The 19,681-nt window shown below is 36.9% G+C and overlaps 1 protein-coding gene across 4 annotated transcripts in view; it reads right to left on the bottom strand.

The window, feature by feature from the left end:
• The window catches only part of KLHL7 (kelch like family member 7), a 69,480-nt gene that overhangs the window by 32,609 nt on the left and 17,190 nt on the right, over positions 1-19,681 (bottom strand). For all 4 annotated transcript variants that reach the window (XM_049642890.1, XM_049642888.1, XM_049642892.1 and 1 more), the window contains 5 exons: positions 15,886-15,988; positions 14,971-15,064; positions 14,571-14,695; positions 6,954-7,129; positions 4,335-4,509 (listed from right to left, as the gene is read on the bottom strand). In XM_049642890.1, the coding sequence (XP_049498847.1) occupies positions 4,335-4,509; positions 6,954-7,129; positions 14,571-14,695; positions 14,971-15,064; positions 15,886-15,964 (649 nt within the window). In that variant the 5' untranslated portion in view covers positions 15,965-15,988. The remainder of the gene's footprint in view (positions 1-4,334; positions 4,510-6,953; positions 7,130-14,570; positions 14,696-14,970; positions 15,065-15,885; positions 15,989-19,681) is intronic.

Here is a 19,681-nt window from a genome sequence, read left to right as displayed (position 1 = left end):
GTCTCTCTCTGTCTCAAAAATAAATAAACGTTAAAAAAAAAAAAATTTAAAAAAAAAAAAAAAAAAAAAGCAAGTTGCAGGGGGCGCCTGGGTGACTCAGTCAGTTAAGCGTCTGACTTCAGCTCAGGTCATTATCTCATGGTTCATGAGTTTGAGCCCCGCATCAGGCTCTGTGCTGACAGCTCAGAGCCTGGAGCCTGCTTCAGATTCTGTATCTCTCTCGCTCTCTGCCCCTCCCCCACTCTCACTGTCTCTCTCCCTCAAGAATAAACATTAAAAAAATATATTAAAAGCAAGTTGCAGAAGAATACATACAGTATACCATTCATGTAGCATTTAGGAACAGGCAAAACAATACTAAATGTTGCTTATATATATGGTAAAGAACTGCATGCTGATCAAACACCATATTCAGGGCTATTGTTTCCTCCTAGGTAGAAGAATGTGAGCTGTCACTGGGGAGGAACACATTGGATGCTTCATCTGTACTGACTTCTCAGGGTGCTAGGTAAGTTCATGAATATTTTCATTATTAGTTTTTATACCTTTCTGTACAGCTTAAATATGCATACTAAATTTTAAAACAACACTTATAGCAATATTTGCCCAAATCCTCAAACTCTCAGAAAAAAAAAAAAACAAACTGATGGGTGCTTATTAAAGTTTAGAGTTTAGGAAAACGAAAGTACTGTCTTAATTATAGACACCCACTCTATTCATATCCATCTAGTACCACACACACACAGCCAACCAGTCAGAACCCAGATCCACACCACTAGGACTAAAGGTATTTCCAGAAAGGAAAATACAAGGCTGCCATTTATCATTATTAGTTAACTGCACACTGTCATGAAAAGGCTATTGAAAGTAGTCAATGTAACAAAATAAAAGGTATAAATAGTAGAGGGGAGAATCTAAAATTATCATTACTTGCAGATAAAAGATTAAATCCCTAGAAAAAGCAAGAGAAATCAACTGAACAAGTTTTAAAAAGAAATGAGTAATGACAAATGCAAATACAATTCACAACAGCAACAACAAAAATATCTAAAAAAAGATTTTAAGAAGTGTAGAAGTTTATAAAAAGAAAATTATAAATTCTCCAGGACATATAATTTCAATGAGGTACAACAATAATTAAAAGGTACCAGAATGAAATGGAAGAGAAACTGATTTTTGTGTGTATACAGATAAGGAGAAATTTAGTTCATGATGTTCAAATCAGTGGGAAAAGATAAATTATTTAATAATGATATTGGGCCATCTTGCCAGACATTTAAAGAGGAAAAAAAGCTAGACTCTTACGTATTCAAATAAATTTCAGTTGGATACAAGGTTTCAACATTTTTTTTTTTTTTAATTTTTTTTTTTTTTCAACGTTTATTTTTGGGACAGAGAGAGACAGAGCATGAACGGGGGAGGGGCAGAGAGAGAGGGAGACACAGAATCGGAAACAGGCTCCAGGCTCCGAGCCATCAGCCCAGAGCCTGACGCGGGGCTCGAACTCACGGACCGTGAGATCGTGACCTGGCTGAAGTCGGACGCTTAACCGACTGCGCCACCCAGGCGCCCCTCAACATTTTTTTTAAAAGGGAGAAAATAAGAAATCCGTTAAGTGCACAAGACAAGAATTTATGAAATTAAAAAATTACCTTGGAATAAGGAAGACATTTCCAACTACATCCCTAACACTAGATTCAGAGTCAATAATACAAAAACACTGATTCAGATTTAACGATAAAACGAACTTGAGACTGAATGTGCCAGTTTTAAGACCTTTTTCTCTTCTTCTCTTGAAAGCCATCCCAAACAACAATGAAGCAAGAAACAAACTCTACCTTTGATAATACTAGAAGATCTATATAACCCTGAAACTCAGTAAGTGAAGACATATAGCAGATAGAATATTAACCTGAAATGGTTGTGGGGGCACCTGGGTGGCTCAGTTGGTTGAGTGTCTGACTTCAGCTCAGGTCATGATCTCACAGCTTATGAGTTCAAGCCCCCATCGGGCTCTGTACTGACAGCTCAGAGCCTGGAGCCTGCTTTAGATTCTGTGTCTCCCTCTCTGCCCCTCCCCCACTCGTGCTCTGTCTTTCTCAAAAATAAAACATTAAAAAAAAAGAAAAAGAAAAAGAGATGGTTGTGGAAGGAGACACCAATGAGAAGCAAGCAAATTATCTTGCAGAAGCCTGGAAAGATTCATAATGGCAGACAGGAAGTACCCCCAGAAAGTGGGGTGGGGATGAAAACAAGAGAGCTTTAAAATTCTGAATAAACAACACTTTAATTGTCAGGTTTCCTTCCCCTACTGCACAGTCCAGTAACCTGCCATGCCTTCTCCAAGTAGGATATATGATGACTGGTCTTTGGAGAATCACACAGAGAAGGGTATGAGCCTGATGACAAGAGTTAAGTGAAAGTTTACATATCAAAATATTCCCCACCCAGCTCCCAAATGCCTGTATCCAACTATCCGAGAAAATATTTATAGATACTAACATTGGAGGGGTCCTCAATTAAAAACAAAATGTGTGTTGGGGCACCTGGGTGGCTCAGTCGGTTAAGCACCCGACTCTTGATTTCGGCTCAGGTCACCATCTCAGTTTGTGAATTCAAGCCCCACATCGGGCACTGTGCTGATGGTGTGGAGCCTGCTTGGGATTCTGTCTCCCTCTCTCTCTGTCCCTCCCCTGCTTGCTATCTCTCTCAAAAATAAACAAAAAAACGTGTGTTTACACTGACTACCCTACAGTTCAGGCCAAGAACCAAGAGCCCACTCACATATACAGTGCTATTGGCTTTATTAATAACTTAGTCTTATAAATATGACTCACAGATAACACATTAAGAAAAGCTTCCAACAACAAAAACAGAAAAACAAAATTCAAAGGTAATACAGAAAATGCAGACAAGATAAACATGAAAGGCACTATAATGCTACTTCAGAATAAGGTGTTACAACCATGAAATAAGGAATTAGAGAATAAGTAAAAACTCACAGAAATTACAAATAATAGCTGAAATAAAAGTGATGATAGAAAAATTAAGGCTGTCTCCTGGAAGATAGATCAGAGAAACAGAGACAAGAGTTGTATTGAAGAATCATAATACCAGTAACAGAGAAATGAGAAATTTGTGATTGAAAAGACAATGTCCAACATGATTACTAAAAAAACAAAAAACAAAAACACAAAGTTACATTATTGTGAACCTCCAAAACATCAGGGATATTACAAAAAAATTACAAAGAGGAATAAAAAATAAAAGGATCAGACTGGCATCAGATTTCTGAAAAACACTGGCAGCTAGTTAATGGAGCAATGCCTTCGAAATTCTAACTTGAATTTTCTAAAATGATTTTCAACATAATTCTATATACCCAGTTTAACTATCCTTCAACATTTTATGGTAAAATAAATACAGGAGATTCATCAAGTCTCCTAATATTTACTGATGACATACTCTTTCTCAGGAACCTGTTATGGGATACATTCCATTCAACAGGGAGAATTAAAAAAGGGGAAGACCTGAGGTCTGGGAAGGCAGTGGATCTAACAAAGGAGAGGAGTGAAAGGACATCCCAGGATGGCAGAGAAGGGAAGTTCCAGGACAAGAAGAGTGTCTCAGGGTTAGAGTGCAAATAGTCCACACTGGAATACGTAGAAGGCTCTATGAAGGATGTTTACAAGAAACAAAAGCAACAGATTGTTTAATTGTACAATTTTATTAAGTAGCATTTTACAGAGGGGTTGGGACTTAGCCTGCAAGCCAAGAAAAACTAAGTAAATGACAAAATATGGCAGTTGTTGGCTGGTCAAAAAGGAAAAAAAAAAGTGATCACAGTATATTATGTGGCTGAGTAAAATAAAAAGGAAACACTAGGCACAAAGTACATGAAAGCTATTATACACAAAAGGAGACAAGGCATAAGTAATTTTTACCTTCTATCATACACATTCCTATAAAATGAGGGCTGGGGCTAAGTCTCCTCCAGGTAGACAGCTAAGAACCCCAGTGGATTATTAATCTAAAAAAGGTAAGTCTTGGGGCACCTGGGTGGCTAGGTCAGTTAAGTGTCTGACTCTTGGTTTCAGCACAGTGTGTGGGTTCGAGCTCCGCATTGGACTCTGTGCTCTCAGCTCAGAACCTGCTTGGACATTCTCAATCCCTCCCTCTCTCTCTCAATAAACAAACAAACAAACTTAAAAAAAAAAAAAAAAAAGAATTAAAGAGCTAAGTCTTGAATGGAGTCTGATCCATTCTAAAGGGTTTTAAGCCCATGAGAAACTGCCTACAGGATCAGGTTATAAATGGGTATTAAGGCAACTTACTTATCACCATCTTAAGGCATTCAGGATTGTCTTGAATAAGTGGTTCAGCTTGTACTGTTTTACTTAAGAAATTCTTTGATATAAGAGGAAACCTGACTTTAGCAAGGATATCGACCATAAATGGCTGGCGATTAGGTTCATCATATTTCAGCCATCTGACAGCAGCATCATAAACCTAAGGGGGGAAAAACAGCACAGTAAAGTTCTTACAAGGCAGCAACATTTCCAATTACCTATGTTTACTCTCACACTGAAGGTCAGGGGAGGATCTCATAAAGATGCAACCACTTATTCCCAATATTTTATCAGACATTTTCTTTCATTCCCCAACACTTGCCTGTGCTTCAGAACAGCTTACACACTGCTCTAATGATTCTTGTCGGTAATATATTTTTTAGAATTACTACTATATAATGTAATGACAGGGAGGATATTGAACTTATTTTTTGAAACAAAATATAACCTTTTTTCAGAAGGAGCTGTGATGTACATTTCTACTGAAATAAATCTACTGGTCAATGATAGTGTCAATATATGTTTACTTGGTATCACGGAAATACTTTAATTTCCTAAGAGGATGTCCATCCCGAGAGAAATGAAGTTCATCTATGATTTTATTTCAATATGATATTCCTGAATTGTGAACTGATAGACTTATCTACATTCCAGAAACTTTATAAGAATTCTATGTTTAAAAAATACATTACAGATTATATAAGAATTTTTTTCAAAATAATACTGTAGTATTTACCTGTCCAAGTTCATCAACACAACCTGATTTATGAATCACTAGTTTTTTATTGTTATTGTTAGTTTTATACTGGTTCCATGCCCACCATGCAGCTTGAGCTCATAGCCATGAGATCAAGAGTCACATGTTCTAATGACTGAGCCAGTCAGGTGTCCCCACAAATCACTAGTTCAGACACACTGAAAACACACCTGCCACATTTGAGTTACTTAAATTAGTTAATTTGGGATTGGTGTTAATATGGCCTAAGTTCTGACCTCCATATGAATTAATTTTTAATGGGAATTGGTCTATTTTTTTTAAAAAAAAACTCTTAATTTTGGAGAAGTTTTAGATTTACAGAAAAACTACAAAGATAGCACACAAAGTTCCGATATACCCTGCACTCAGCTGTTAAAATGTTACATTAGTATGATACTCTTATCACAGCTAACGATCCATTATTAACTAAAGTCCGTATTTCCAAAAAAACTTCTTTAGTTTTTTATCTAATTTTTTTCTCTGTCCCATAATCCCATAAAGGAGAGCACATCACATTTACTCATTATGTCACCTAGGGTCTTATGGACTATAACAGTTTTGCTGACTTTCCTTGTTTCTGATGACTTTGACAGTTGTGAGTTCTGGTAAGGTATTTTGTAAAATGTCTCTCAATTTGGGTTTGTCTGAGGTTTTTCTCATGATTAGACTAGGAGCACTGTGTTTTGGGAGGAAGACTACGGAGGTGCCATGCATATCAACTTATCACTGACGGTATTATCCTATAAATAGTGCTTATCAGGCTTGATATAATAATAATCTGTAGATAATGTTTGCCAGGTTTCTTCAGACTAGTTACATTTTTAATTCCCTTTCCATAATGCATATAAGTCAGTTAATTTTAGTCATGGGTCACAGAACTAAGATTTTTGTTTGTTTGTTTTTCCCTAGTCAGGTCTTCCAGGTCCAACCTGTCAACTTGTAGACTAATATAATACGCTGGGCCATGAAGAAGACTGGACAAAAATGGCCCAGTGCTAATCTTTTATCTCGAGAACAAAAGTAACTCAAAGCATATGATCCTACAGTACCTCTATTAGTTTGCTACTGCTGATTTAACAAATTAAATAAAATACAGAGAAGGATGTGGGACTGAAAACAGGGAATAATTGAATGACAGCATTTCTAAGTGTTAGTCCACCCAGCTCCCAAATGCCTGCACCCAGCTTACACCTCCGGCAGTTTAATCTGACAGTTATGGAGGTTGAATCCAAAATAGGTCACAATGGGTCAAAATCCATGTGTCAGCGGGGATGCCTGAAGGCTCTAGAGGAGAAAGCATCTCCTTGCCTTTTTCAGAATCCAGCAGCCTCCTCCTGCATTCGTTGGCTTGCGGCCTCTTCTTCCATCTTCAAAGCCAGCAATATCCAGCCAAGTCTTTCTCACACTGCATCACACTGACACTGACTCTTCTGCCTCCCTCTTCCACACTTAAGGACGCTTGAGATTACACTGGGCCCACCTGGATAATCTCTCCATCTCAAAGATCTTTAACCACATCTGCAAAGTCCTACCGCCATGTAAGGTAACATATTCACAACAGGTTCTGACAATTAGGATGTGGATATCCTTGGGGGGAAGCACTGTTCTTCCTACCATGGTACCCAATAGCTTTATTTCTACCAAATGGTCTCTCTCTCAAAGAGCAAGCCTTACAAGCACGCAAGACTTACTTTTCCTATGAAAAAGACTTTGGAATACTCTGTTTAATGTAAAGAACACATTCTCTCCTACTATGATTCTTTTCCTTGTCATGTATCCAAATGTGAAACATAAGAAATCAGAAAAGATATTTTACTAAGAAAAAAGTGAGAAGACAATTTAGTCACCTGGTCCTCTGCTCTCACAGTCAGAGTGTCCTGGTTGAGGAGATGTGTAACTCGCTTCACATCAAGTTGCAGAAATTCATCAGTTTTATAAACTTCAGTAAAATGCTGATGAATAAAGTCATCTGCAGTTGCTTTCAATTCAGGACAGTCCAGACACTCTGCTAGCACACTTATACCTAAACATAAAAGAAAATAAATGAATAGAAAATCACTTTAAAAATCCCCAAACATACATTGAAAACAAAAAAAATGAGGCTGAGTGAATTTAACAAATCTGGATCCTTCTCTGTTCTACTGGTTTATTCCTATACCTATGCTATGCTGAATTAAGTATGGCCAATATTGATACTTTGTAGGAGAAGCCCCTTCAATGTTTTCTCAAATTTTTGTTGGCTGCTGTTAAACATTTTTCTCTTGTAAATAAATTTAAAAATAAGCTTATAACATTCTACTGTAAAAAATCCTGGTATAATTTTACTTAGGACTGCAGTGCATTTCTGGATTACTGTGGAGACTGTTCCGCAACACAAGAGGAGCTCCTCTTAGGAATGTGACATGTATCTCCATTTACTCAGATTTTTTATGATTTTCAATATAATTAACACAGATTTCTTTATATAAACCCTCATACATTTCCCATTCAGCCTTTTCCTAGCTATTCTATATTTTTGTTTGAGAGGGAGTGTCTCCCCAATTGGCTATTAATGTTCTGTTTCAGGAATCTGTAAAGTACTGTCCATGAGCTAAATCCAGCCCACAACCAGCTGGTCAGCAGCTAAAAACATTTTTCATGGTTTTAAAGGGTCATAAAAAAAAGAAAAGTGGGGCAGAGGGAGAGGGAAAAGAAGTGACAAGGACCACGTGTGACATGTGCATGGCATACAAAGTCTAAAATATTTAACTATCTGGCCCTTTACAGAAAAAGTTGGCCAATCCCCCTTCTAAATAAATCCACTGATTATTGTGTGTGATTTTGTTGCAGGCCCCCCTTCAAAGTCAGAGGTTGAATATTTTTCAGTTATTTTTGATTTTCTGTTTAAACTCATGTTGCCTTAAGATAATGAGTTTTGATACTTTCACATTTATATCACAGAGGTTCTCATAACTGATGCCTGGTAATGAACTTGTCAGATTAACTGCTATTATCTAATACCAACCAAGGCCATGGCATGCTAGATGCTCATGGTGAGCAGTCTGCTATAGCTTGTATCTATGCTCCCAACAGAGAGAGGGTATCTTCACCAAGAACCAATATTTATTAACTAATTTCTGGCAGTTGAATCTTCTGTATTTATGCAACCCAATTAAATATCATGCTTTTCAATAAAATATGAATGTGAAAAGAAAGTTGTTTCTATGAAAACTAATCTTCAGATTTCAGACAAACTTGAGAAAAGCTCAGATTAGGCATATGACCAAGACAACTGGTGAGATATGAAAAAACACTGCAAAATTCTAAGGGGATTCTATACTCAGACTAAGTTCTCAATTCATTTCAAGGAAACTAAAAAAAAAAAAAAAATTATATATATTATTGGTGTGATTTATTTAAGACATGACATGGATCAATACTGACAGACTAGGTTTGGGCCTCACAGTCAAAGACTGGAAGATTGGTATACTTACATACTACGTTAAACACCTTTACAGCAGAGCCTCTCTTATTTAACCACTCATTGTTTTAATGACATTTTAAATTAGACAACCAACTAATGTTCTGATTATGCCTGATAAGGAAGCTTTTACTGTTACCTTATTTTGTCTTCACTGATTGCATTAATGGACACCTCCAGCAAAAGTTGAATAGTAGCATCTTTCCATGTAAAGAATATTTGCTATTGGCTTCAGACACAGGTTAATTAGATATTCTATTTCTAGTGCAAGAGTTTTTTTTTTTTTTAAATCAGGAATGGGTAATGGAAATATAAAAGTGCCTTCAGTATCTGTTGCTATGATTATATTTTTTTCCTATAGCTTGGAAGTATATTAAATTATGTTAGATTCTTAAGCATTCAATCATTCTGACATTTCTGAAGTCAATCCTACTGGGTCACAAAGTATTATTGTTTTAATTAACAAACTTTAATTTCCACAGCAGTTGTAGGTTCACAACAAAATTTAGTAGAAACCAGAGTTCCCATATACTTCTGTTTTATACATAAATAATCTCTTCCATTGTCAACATCTCACACCAGGGTGGTAAAGTATTACAATATTTTTTTTTTGTAAAGTATTATTTTTAAAAATATATTCATTGGATTCAATTTGCTATTTTTAAGGAATTTAAATTATTGTTAAAAATTTTTTTAAAAATGTTTATTTTGGAGAGAGAGAGAGAGAGACAGAGTGCGAGTGGGGGAAGGGCAAAGAGAAAGGGAGACAGAATCCGAAGCAGGCTCCGTCCGCAAGCTGTCAGCACAGAGCCCGATGCAGGGCTTGAACTCATGAATCGTGAGATCATTACCTGGGCCTAAATCAGATGCTTACCCGACTGAGCCACCCACAGGCCCCATAAATCATTGTTCCTAAGTGAAACTAAAATCACATGTGTGCGTGTGTGTTATCTGTCCAATCCTGGCATCTCAATAATCCTACCCTTGTAGAATGAGCTGTAAAGTTTTCTATCCATGTCCACTGGATTTAAGTAATACAGAATTAATCTATTGCTTGAAAGCTTGGTAGAATTAACACATAAAACCATCAAACCTGGAGCATTCATTGGGAACAAATCTTTACCTTTTCAACATTTCTATTTCTGGGTTTTCAACTTTTAAAGACAATTTTGACTATTTCTCTTTTGTGTTCATATCTTGTTTCTTTGACCTTTTCTAATTCTTGTTGTTTGTTCTATGATCTTTCCTTCTTGATTAGACTTGTTTACTATTTTATACCATTTTTTGAAATAATTAGCTTTTGTTTCCCTGGCCAAGTCTACAGTCTATTAGTGTTCTTTTTCCATTTTATTAATTTTGCTTTGAAAGAGATTTTCTTCTACTTTCATTAGGTGTTTAAAGTTTTTTCCTATCTCTTTGAGTAGAATACTCAGTCAAGGAAAGATAAAAATAAATGCATTTATTTGGAAAATATTTTAAGACTACAAATTCTCTTCTAATAAATACTTTGATCACTGGGGTGTCTGGGTGGCTCAGTCAGTTAAGCATCTGACTTCACCTCAGGTCATGATCTCATGGTTTGTGGGTTTGAGCCCCTCATCGGGCTCTCTGCTGTCAGTGCAGAGCCTCCTTTGGATCCTCAGTATCCCTCTCCCTTTCTGCCCCTCCTGCATATTCACTCTCTCTCAAAAATAAACATTAAAAAAAATTTTTTTTTTTTTTAAAAGGAATACTTTGGTCACATTCTAAAGGTTTGGGTTGTTTTTTTTCTGTACATAGTCATATATTTCTATTTGGCCTGTAAGTTCATTAACACCTCTTTAAAAATATTTTTCTAAATTTCTCAATTAAATATCTAGTGTTCAGAATGGAGTGGGAGGAAACAGCTTTCCTTTTGAGGTTAGTTCACAGCTTTATTGCACTGTAATCAGTGGATGTAGACTGTGTCTCTTCTCTTTTAGGTGCTCCAGATTTTCTGTGGCTGCTGATCAGTATTTGTAAACACTCCAGGGGTGTCTGAAAACTGTATGTGTTCTCTGATTACTGAGTAAAACACTCTGTGATATCTACCTAAACAAGTTTGTGTTGTTCAAATTCAGACTTTTACTAAGCTTGATTTGAGATTTCTATGCAATTTTGTGTATTTAATTTTGTATTTTAAGTAAACTTCACGCCACACTTGGGGCTTGAACTCACAGCCCCAAGATCAAGAGTTGCATGCTTCACCAACTGAGCTGAGCCAGCCAATTCTGAGTTACTCAAAAGCTTTCAACAAATTCCTTTTCTGTTTAAACTAGCAAAGTCAGTTTATTTCGCTTGCAATTAAGGAAGCTGATGCAGCATATCCCTATCTTGAGATCTTTACCATACTTTGCTGTAGTAGTTCTCCCAATACTTTTCTCAGAAGGCTCCAGGTGCATTATACATTGTGTCTTTGCAATATCTCAAATGAACAATGTTTTTAAATGTAATTCTTTTTTTCTCTATGATTTGCATATCTAATGCTGTGGTCTTCTAACTTCCTGTTGCAGATAAAAAATTAATGTCATTCAGATTCTCCTTTTCTAAGTAAACTTTTATGTTAATTATCTGTTGATGCAGGAAAAACAACACCAAAACTTAGTGGCTCAAAATAACAATGCACTTCTATGGGTCAAGTGGGTGGTTCTTTTGACCTGGGCTGGTTTAATCTCTGCAGCCAGCTGGTTGCTTAGTGGGGACTGTATAGTCTAGATTGGCCTCATTCACATACTTGGTAATAGGCAAGCTGGTTGGTGAAGGGAACATCAGCTAGTATAACTCATCTGTGTCCCAAATGGTCTCTAATTTTCTTTTCATGATGGCAGAAGAGTCCCCAGCAGCAAAGCAGGGCAAGCCCCAAAGCACATTTAAGCTTTTGCTCATGTCACATTTGCAAATGTCCCATGGGCTAAAGCAAGCCACATGGCCAAGCTTAGATTACAAGGGGAAAAAGACTCCACTTCTTGATGGAAGAGCTACAGTCACATATATAAGGGGTATACATACAAGGATGAAAAGAATTTGTGACCAATTTCTGGTAACCTATCATACATACCCTTTCTAAAAACTTATAAATTCTTTTTATTATACTTCAAAAAATTAAGATACAATACATGCAACATAAAACTTACCATTAGTGATTTAGTGCATTCACCATGTTGTGTCACCATCACCACTATCTAGTGCCAGAACATTTTTATCACGTCAAATGGTTTTCTTGGGGCACCCGGGGCGCTCAGTTGGTTAAGCGTCCAACTTTTGGCTCAGGTCATGATCTCATGGTTGGTGAGACTGAGCCCCAATCAGGCTCTGCACTGACAGCACGGAGCCTGCTTGGGTTCTCTCTCTGCTCCTCCCCCACTCATGCTCACTCTCTTTCTCAAAATAAACATACATTAAAAAAAATAAAAAGTTCTCTCTTGATTTTGGAGGTGAAAAAATATCACTAGGATATGTTTAGGAGAGGAAAATCTCACTCCATCAGGTCTGGTACTTGGTATAAGTGTGAAAGTTCAAGTTTTTTAAGTCTCAAATAAGTTTTCTTTTACGATTTCTTTGATATCACTTTTCCTCCACTTGTTCCTTGTGGAATCCCTACTTCACATCAGTGTCCCATATCTTCCTTTCAGGTCTTTTATGTTTTTCACTAATGATTTCCATTTCTTTGCATTTTTGTGTTGTTATCATAAGGCAGTTTTCTCTGTTTTATTTTCTTTAGGTTGATTTTTAGGAATATCCATTCTGTTTTTCAATTCAATTGAATTTTATGGAAAATCATGGCTTTCCTTTCTATTTAAGGTCTCCTCCATTTCTTAAATGAAAATTTCTACTGGAGCCATTCATTTTGGCTGTTTAACTTGATTTCTGTCCTCGAACTAGCAGGTTTCCTTTTACCTGGTATGATATCTTTGCCCACTTCCATCAGATACTATGGGTGCCTTTAGAATTCATGGAAATCAGCTTGTTGGGATCTCTGGGGCAGCAGAGAACAAAGGAGTTCTCTCTAACCAGTTCACAGGGAGAGCCACCCCAGGGCTAAAAAGAATGCAGGCTGCAGCAGTTCCCTTGGGTACTGAGAGTAGCTGCACTTGGCTCAACTGGATGGGCCACTATCTTTACCCCGGCTTAGAGAATCAGGCTCCCTTCTAGGCTGCTACACCATCCTTCCTCTCTTGAAAACAATGATCCAGAAGGCATCCAGAAGTAACACTCCCAAGTGGTCTCCTCAGAAGCCCAAAGCCTAAAATGAGATTAGCACAAACTTGCTCCAGGTTCCACCATATCCACTCCCTACTCTGGCTGTTTTTCTTTCTAGTTGAATCACCTGGTTGGAAGTTTAGAGTGCTAGGGAGTTAAGGAGAAGTACTTAAGCCATCATCTTCCAAAAACTCCTTTGAATTCTTTTTATAATAAATTTTGTGAGACTACATATTTATATAAGGGAAAGTAAGTAAAATCTCAGAATATAAATTTTATTGATGAATGGAGCCCCAAACTATGGCCCAGAGAAATAGAGGGACTCATTCCAGAGTGTCTCTGCTGCACAGATGAGATTAGAGACTGGCCTTTTATTTCCTAATATATGGGTCTTTTCGTTTGTGACCTACAACCACCTTTAAAATAAATTCCACCAGTATATTCACCTGCATAGCTATTACCTGTCCTGTTCCATTTGGTCCATTTCCTTTTTTGGATACCAGGCACAAACTCATTCCCATCCCCTTTGCCTGCCTTTTATCCCTCCCTAAAATTTATTCTGCTTCCTATCTACCTGCCTACAAAGATCTTTTGCTCTGCATTCACAGTAGGGGTGTGTGACAGATGGGAGTAATGAACCGTCTAGTTCATTACTAGAGGGGAGCCTAGAAAAACGGGGGAAAGAGAAGGCTTGCAAACTTCTCATGTATCTCCAGGAGCCCTTTGCCCAGCTGTTGGCTTGTCAGCACCCCTCATCTTCTCTCATATGTCAAAAACCTTTGCACTGGTTGTCCTTGATTCAGCTTTCCTCTCCTCCCTGCCTTCCTAGGACTCCTACCCTGATTCTTTTCCCCTCTGAATCACAGCAAGGGTAAGAAAATATAACTACAAAGACCTGGATGTTCATTTATGTGCCACTAAAGATTATTTCACAGTGGAAAGCATACCATATCACACCTTGGAAAACTCTGATCAACTATTTCTGCTTTTCCTGACATGAAATATAAAATACTTTATTAATGGCTTTAAAATAGAGTGCTGGAGCACCTGGATGGCTCAGTCGGTTAAGCGTCTGTCTGGCTCTTGGTTTCAGTGCAGGTCATGATCTCATGGTTCGTGAGTTTGAGCCCGCATCAGGCTCTGCGTTGACAGCACGGAGACTGCTTGGGATTTCTCTCTGCCCCTCTCCTGCTTGCAACTGACCTCTCTCTCAAAAATAAATAAAGACTTAAAAAAATAAAATAGAGTGCTATAGCAGTCTCTTACTTAGTATCTTAATTTATAGTCTAGGATTTTTAAGTGTTCTAGTATACAATAACATATTTAATAATGTGGAGAGGCAACATGGGACAGTAGTTAAGAACAAGAGGACTTGAATTCCAACTCCAGCTCCTCCACATACTAGCTTTAAGACCTCAGGTAATATACACAACCTGTTTTCTCATCTATGACAGACCAATCTAAGTACTGCAACAAAGGTAAACATTCATGTTTATGACATTACCACACCACCACCAGACGCAATCCTTACTTTTTGTTCTAGATACACAAAAACTCATTATTAAAGCTATTTTATATTTTGGAAATTTTAATGGGCTTGTTCCTGCCCGGGTTAATAGGCATCTTCCTAAATGTCTCTTAAAATGTATTTTAAGTGTATTTTCTAGTGGACAATGTCTTTAAAATTAAATGAGGACACTTAGAATGACACTTTTTTTTTCCTTTATTAAAATGCACATTAAAGTTTGTTTTGGTTTTTATTTTAAATAGGAATATGACTTCTTACCAAGACAATTTGAAGCATCAACTTGTTCTTTCAAAAAATCAACACACATTTTCTTCACAGGTTCAATCTGGTACTGGTTTGCTGCATCTAACAAAGACTGAACGTTGTTGCTATTCACAGAAATTCTGCAAAGAAGTTAAAGTGAATTTAATTTCCTATAATTTTTTATTACTTAAATAATGCTTTGTAAAATGTATCCTACTAGCTCCTGAAATTAAACAAAAAATTAAACTTTTTGGTCCTTGCTTGCATGAGTATGGCATAAGCTCCTCAAACTTCCCCATCCTTATGGTTTTTCCTGTCGAAGAATTTGGAGCACATCAATTTGTCAAGATAATGCTCTGCCCTAGTAGATCCCAACCTTACTCCTCCACAACAGAAATGATCCTTCTTAACTTACCTAGCAGTATAAGCAAATTCCACAAGTTGTTCAATAATGTCAGGTTCAGCATCTTTGAGTTCAACTTCAAAGGACTTTGATTCAAGCATGTTAGCTAAAATGAAAAGAAGAAATATAAATGACATGACTACTATCACCAGGTTAACTGAAGACCAGATCATTCCAGGCCATGTTAAATGTGGAGAAGAATAACAGGACAGAGAGCTCTCTGTTAATAAAGATCCCAGGAAGCCCAACATTCCTATAACAAATGCAAATTAATTCTCCACACTTAATGTGTCTTAAAATAAGGTAAGAAATTAGTGGATTAGTGTACTTCTTTAAAAAAACAAAAAGGGCCAAGTAAACAGAGATACATAAAACTAGATTTAGTATTTCCCCAACTCCTAAAATGACTTAGTGGCACTCTTCTAAATTGCTGTGAGCAAAACTACATCTGATATAACTGGAGCCAATCTATGAGAACAATGACAATTGTTCAACTAGAAACTGCATCTCCATCAATAAAGCCCTTGGGCCTCTAGTGCTAGTGAAAGGACATTTTTCTTTTGATCAAACATCATCATAACCCCTTTCCAATCTCTTCAATGTTTTATGGCCTTAATATCTTAAGGGCTTTAGAAAGATATTTTCTTCTTTAAAAAAATTTTTTAAGTTTATTTTGAGAGAGAGAGAGAGAGAGAGAGAGAGAGAGAGAGAGAGAGAGAGAGAAATATCCCAAGCAGACTTTGCACCATCAGTACAGAGCCCCAAGTGGGGCTTGAACTCATGAAACCTAGATATCATGACCTGAGCCGAAACTGAGTTGGACACTTAACTGCCTGAGCCACCCAGGTACTGGAAAGATATTTTAATTTAGACTCTAAGTCATTCTCATGGAAAAAATAACATGTTTTATTACTTTAAGATACTTACTTGTGAACATTAAGTTGAAAAAATGACTGGCTGCTGCGAGAACAACTCGATGAGCAGGTATCTTTCTTTCCTGGACCATAAGGATCACATCACACAACGTTTTCTAGTCAAGAGAAAAATAAATGAAATTAAAAGGGGCTCATTGGGCCTGGCTTAGCACACATATAAAACTGGTGCTTGCCAAAGGTTTTAGCTCTATTTTCTGTCCAAATCCAGTCTTTTTTCAGCACAGAATCTGTTTATAAGACCTATTTAGGAAGACCTTAGAGAGGTGCTATCATGATTTGCTGTATCAAAATGTGCTATTGACTTTCCCAGTAGTAAAAACAGAAAAAAAGAAAAGATCTTTACAATCAGAAAAGAAGTATTCTACTAATCTGTTAGGGAAACCATTTTTTTTTTTTTTCTGACACAAATTCTTAAGGGTTTTCTCATGGTAAAATTTTAAGGGGACACTAAATGACATAGGAGCAATGTCCTTGATGGTTTCTCAAACAGAACAATCTGGGCTTTTTAAATTATCTATTTGTTTTGAGATGCAGTGTGCATGCTGTATCTCCCAAGAAAGTAACCTTCACAGAAACAACTCAGAATACACAGAGTGGACGAAGCAAATGACCATTCAGCACTCTTTCCTTAAGTAACACTTTTCTCAAATGCATTTCTGACAAGCTGGATACCAACCACTTTTATATTGTGATCTCTAACCAAGGCAAAAATGGTATCACTCTAGATTGCTGAAAGAAGCCAGAGTCAGATTACATACTTACGATGCTGAGGAAATGAAATATTAAAGAAAAAATTTAAGGTTTATTGGAACCCTTAAACATGAATTTCAAGGAAAAAAACATCTTTTTGTCAAACAAAATTTCAATTTCTTAATGAAGTTACATATGTAACCTCCAGGTTAGTCTCAGAGAAAATTTGATGCTTGCAATATATTAGGCACTCTCTTAGGCACTGGGAATATGAGGAAAATAATGTTATCAGAGTAAAAGAAAATCTATCACATATCTAAATGTCGGGTTAGTAGCTCAGAGGATGTGGCCTTTTGTAAATTTTAAATATTTACTAAAACTATTAATACAGTTTCTGATATTCTCATTACCAAATGAGATGGTAATGCTTAGAACAAGAAAAGAAATGGGCTTTATTTATATTTTATAGTTGGGTAAGAGAGAAACAAAATTTCACTTTTACAGCTATGTAAAGATTTTGTAAATAAGGCCTGTGGTCTACTGCTTAGAAATTATATGCAGATTATTTATAGTTAAAGCCATTGTTATCCCAATAGTGTCTCGAAGTTTAAAATTTTTATTTCCTTTGGTCAGCTTTCAGGTGATTTTGCCACATACCACACCAAAAATACCAGGTAGCAAAACCAAGCCAAATATTTGGTTACCACCAAAAGAAACTGATCTAGTTGCTCAAAAGCAAGAAAAATAAAGGTGGAAGGAAAAGAAGGAAAGGTGGGAGAGAAAAAGAACACTGATAGAGAACAGCAAATCAGATAAGGGAGGGGTCTATGGCTGCTGACAGGAAGTTCCAGAAGATGTAGAACTGTATGGAAACGGAGCCAAAAACCTTTTCAAAATATACACTCAGCAACAGGGAGTTCTAGTGGCATGAATTTACAGGCACTGAAGAAAGTTAAAGAAATCAGATCTCTGCAAAGCAATTCAGTCTTCTCTAAGATTAATCTCCAGCTGGATATTAATGTTGTAGAAGGAAAGGGAGGAACTTTTTGTATCCAAATTGTGCATCTGACTGTACTACAGTAGATTAATAGGTTTTAACAAGAGATAGGACTGACTTAAAGAGAGAGGCTCCTATTGGCAAGAGTGTAACCACAGAAAACCGGAAGACAGAGACTTGCATTACGTTAGACAGTATGAAAGATAACAAGTCCTATCTATATGAACTGAGGACAAACTTACACAGAACTACCTTTTGAACAATACATGTTCACTGGACAAAACAAAACAAAACAAATCTTGTAATTTTTTTGTTTATACTCCCCCATATTTGTTACATCTTTGTATTTATTATTTTCAGCTTTTGAATTTTTAGCCTCTCATAAATTGATAGATTTAGGTGATTTAATTAAAAATTCTCACCATCTAAGATTACTTTCTTTTTTAAAGTTTTATTTATTTTGAGATAGAGCACATGCACAAGTGGGGGAGGGGCAGAAACAGAAGAGAGAATCCCAAGCAGGCTCTGCACTGTCAGCACAAGCCCAATGAGGGGCGAGAACTAATGAACTGTGACATCATGACCTGAGCTGAAGTTACTTAACTGAGCCACTCAGCACCCCCACCCCCATCTGAGATTACTTTAAGTCAGATTTAGTTTAATCTTCATATTTATTACTGATAACTTATGTTTCATCTTACATATGCCATGTTCTTTTACATTACTTATTATGCTTCCTTGCTTTTTTCTTTTCTTTTCTTTTCTTTTTCTTCTTGATAGAGAAGCAGAGAGAGAGAGAGAAAATCTTAAGCAGGCTCTCCGCTCAGTGTGGAGCCTGATGTGGGACTCAATCCCATGACCCTGGGATCATGACATGAACCTGAAATCAAGAGCTGGATATTCAACCGACTAAGCCACCCAGGCGCCCCATCTTCTTTTTTTCTTTAAATACCAGTTGCTATTTTGGTCACATTTTCTTTGCACCTTTTTCTTCTTTTAGAGACTTAGAGACCTGTCAAATAGTTGCTGAGTGAATTCAGAAGTGTTACTAGTCAAATATTGTTCTAGGAATGCAAGGAGGGTTCAAGAACAATAATTCTTTAATATAATTCAGCATATATACAGGTTAAAAGAGAAAAACCTCATGTAGAAAAACTTGAACTTTTAAAACTATTAAAAATAGATGGCAAAATTAAACATTCATTTCCTTTCATACTCTTTAATAAAGAAAATGATGCATCTGTATAACGAAGATCATTCGAATCAAGAGGAAACACCTGGGTGGCTCATTCGGTTAAGTGTCTGACTTTGGCTCAGGTCATGATGTTACAGTTTGTGGGTTTGAGCCTTCAGTCAGGCTCTGTGCTGACAGCTCGGAGCTTGGTTCAGATTCTGGGTCTCCCTCTCTCTCTGCCCCTCCCCTGCTCACACTGTCTCTCTCTTAGAAATAAATAATGAACACTAAAAAATAAATTAAAAAAAAAAAACAAGAAAGAGCAAACATCACGTTTAATGTCGACACAGAAGAGGCATTCTCATCTAAGAAACATATGCTGTCACTACCTTTTTCAATTTTTGTTCTGGAAATTTTACCCAAATTGAAGCTGATACCTCAGCCCCTCTGGCCAACTTAGTAGTCTTTAAGTTTCAGAAAGCACTTTTAGCCCATGTGATTAACTAAGCCTTTCTTTGTGTATCTACAGGTTATACATTGTTCCTTAGAAAGAACCAAATCCTCTTGCACAACCTCCCCCTGGGGCACCAATACACAACCTCCTGGCACTGTGATGATGTCTGTAGCTGGCATCAAGTCTGCATGCAATCAGGAAGGGTTCACAGGCCACTGTGCTCTCTTTTTATTGATTAAATGCCCTAAAGTTCCTTTAAAACTCTTTGGACCAGGCAGAATAGTCAGAATTGGTTTTCAGACAAGAGTTTCCCTTCTCCCCAGATGGCCAGCCTCCTGAATAAAGCTCATATTCCTTTCCAATCAAAATTCCTCCCTTGAGTATTGGCTTTTCAAGCAACAAGTAGCCGAACCTGGGTTTTTTGGTAACAAAATCAGTAAGAAAATAAAGATAAATAAACCTAACACTTGTAG

This window comes from Panthera uncia, chromosome A2 (assembly GCF_023721935.1).
Source record: "Panthera uncia isolate 11264 chromosome A2, Puncia_PCG_1.0, whole genome shotgun sequence".
In the NCBI taxonomy this organism is placed as follows: Eukaryota; Metazoa; Chordata; class Mammalia; order Carnivora; family Felidae; genus Panthera; species Panthera uncia.
This window is presented reverse-complemented; position numbering and strand designations above follow the sequence as displayed.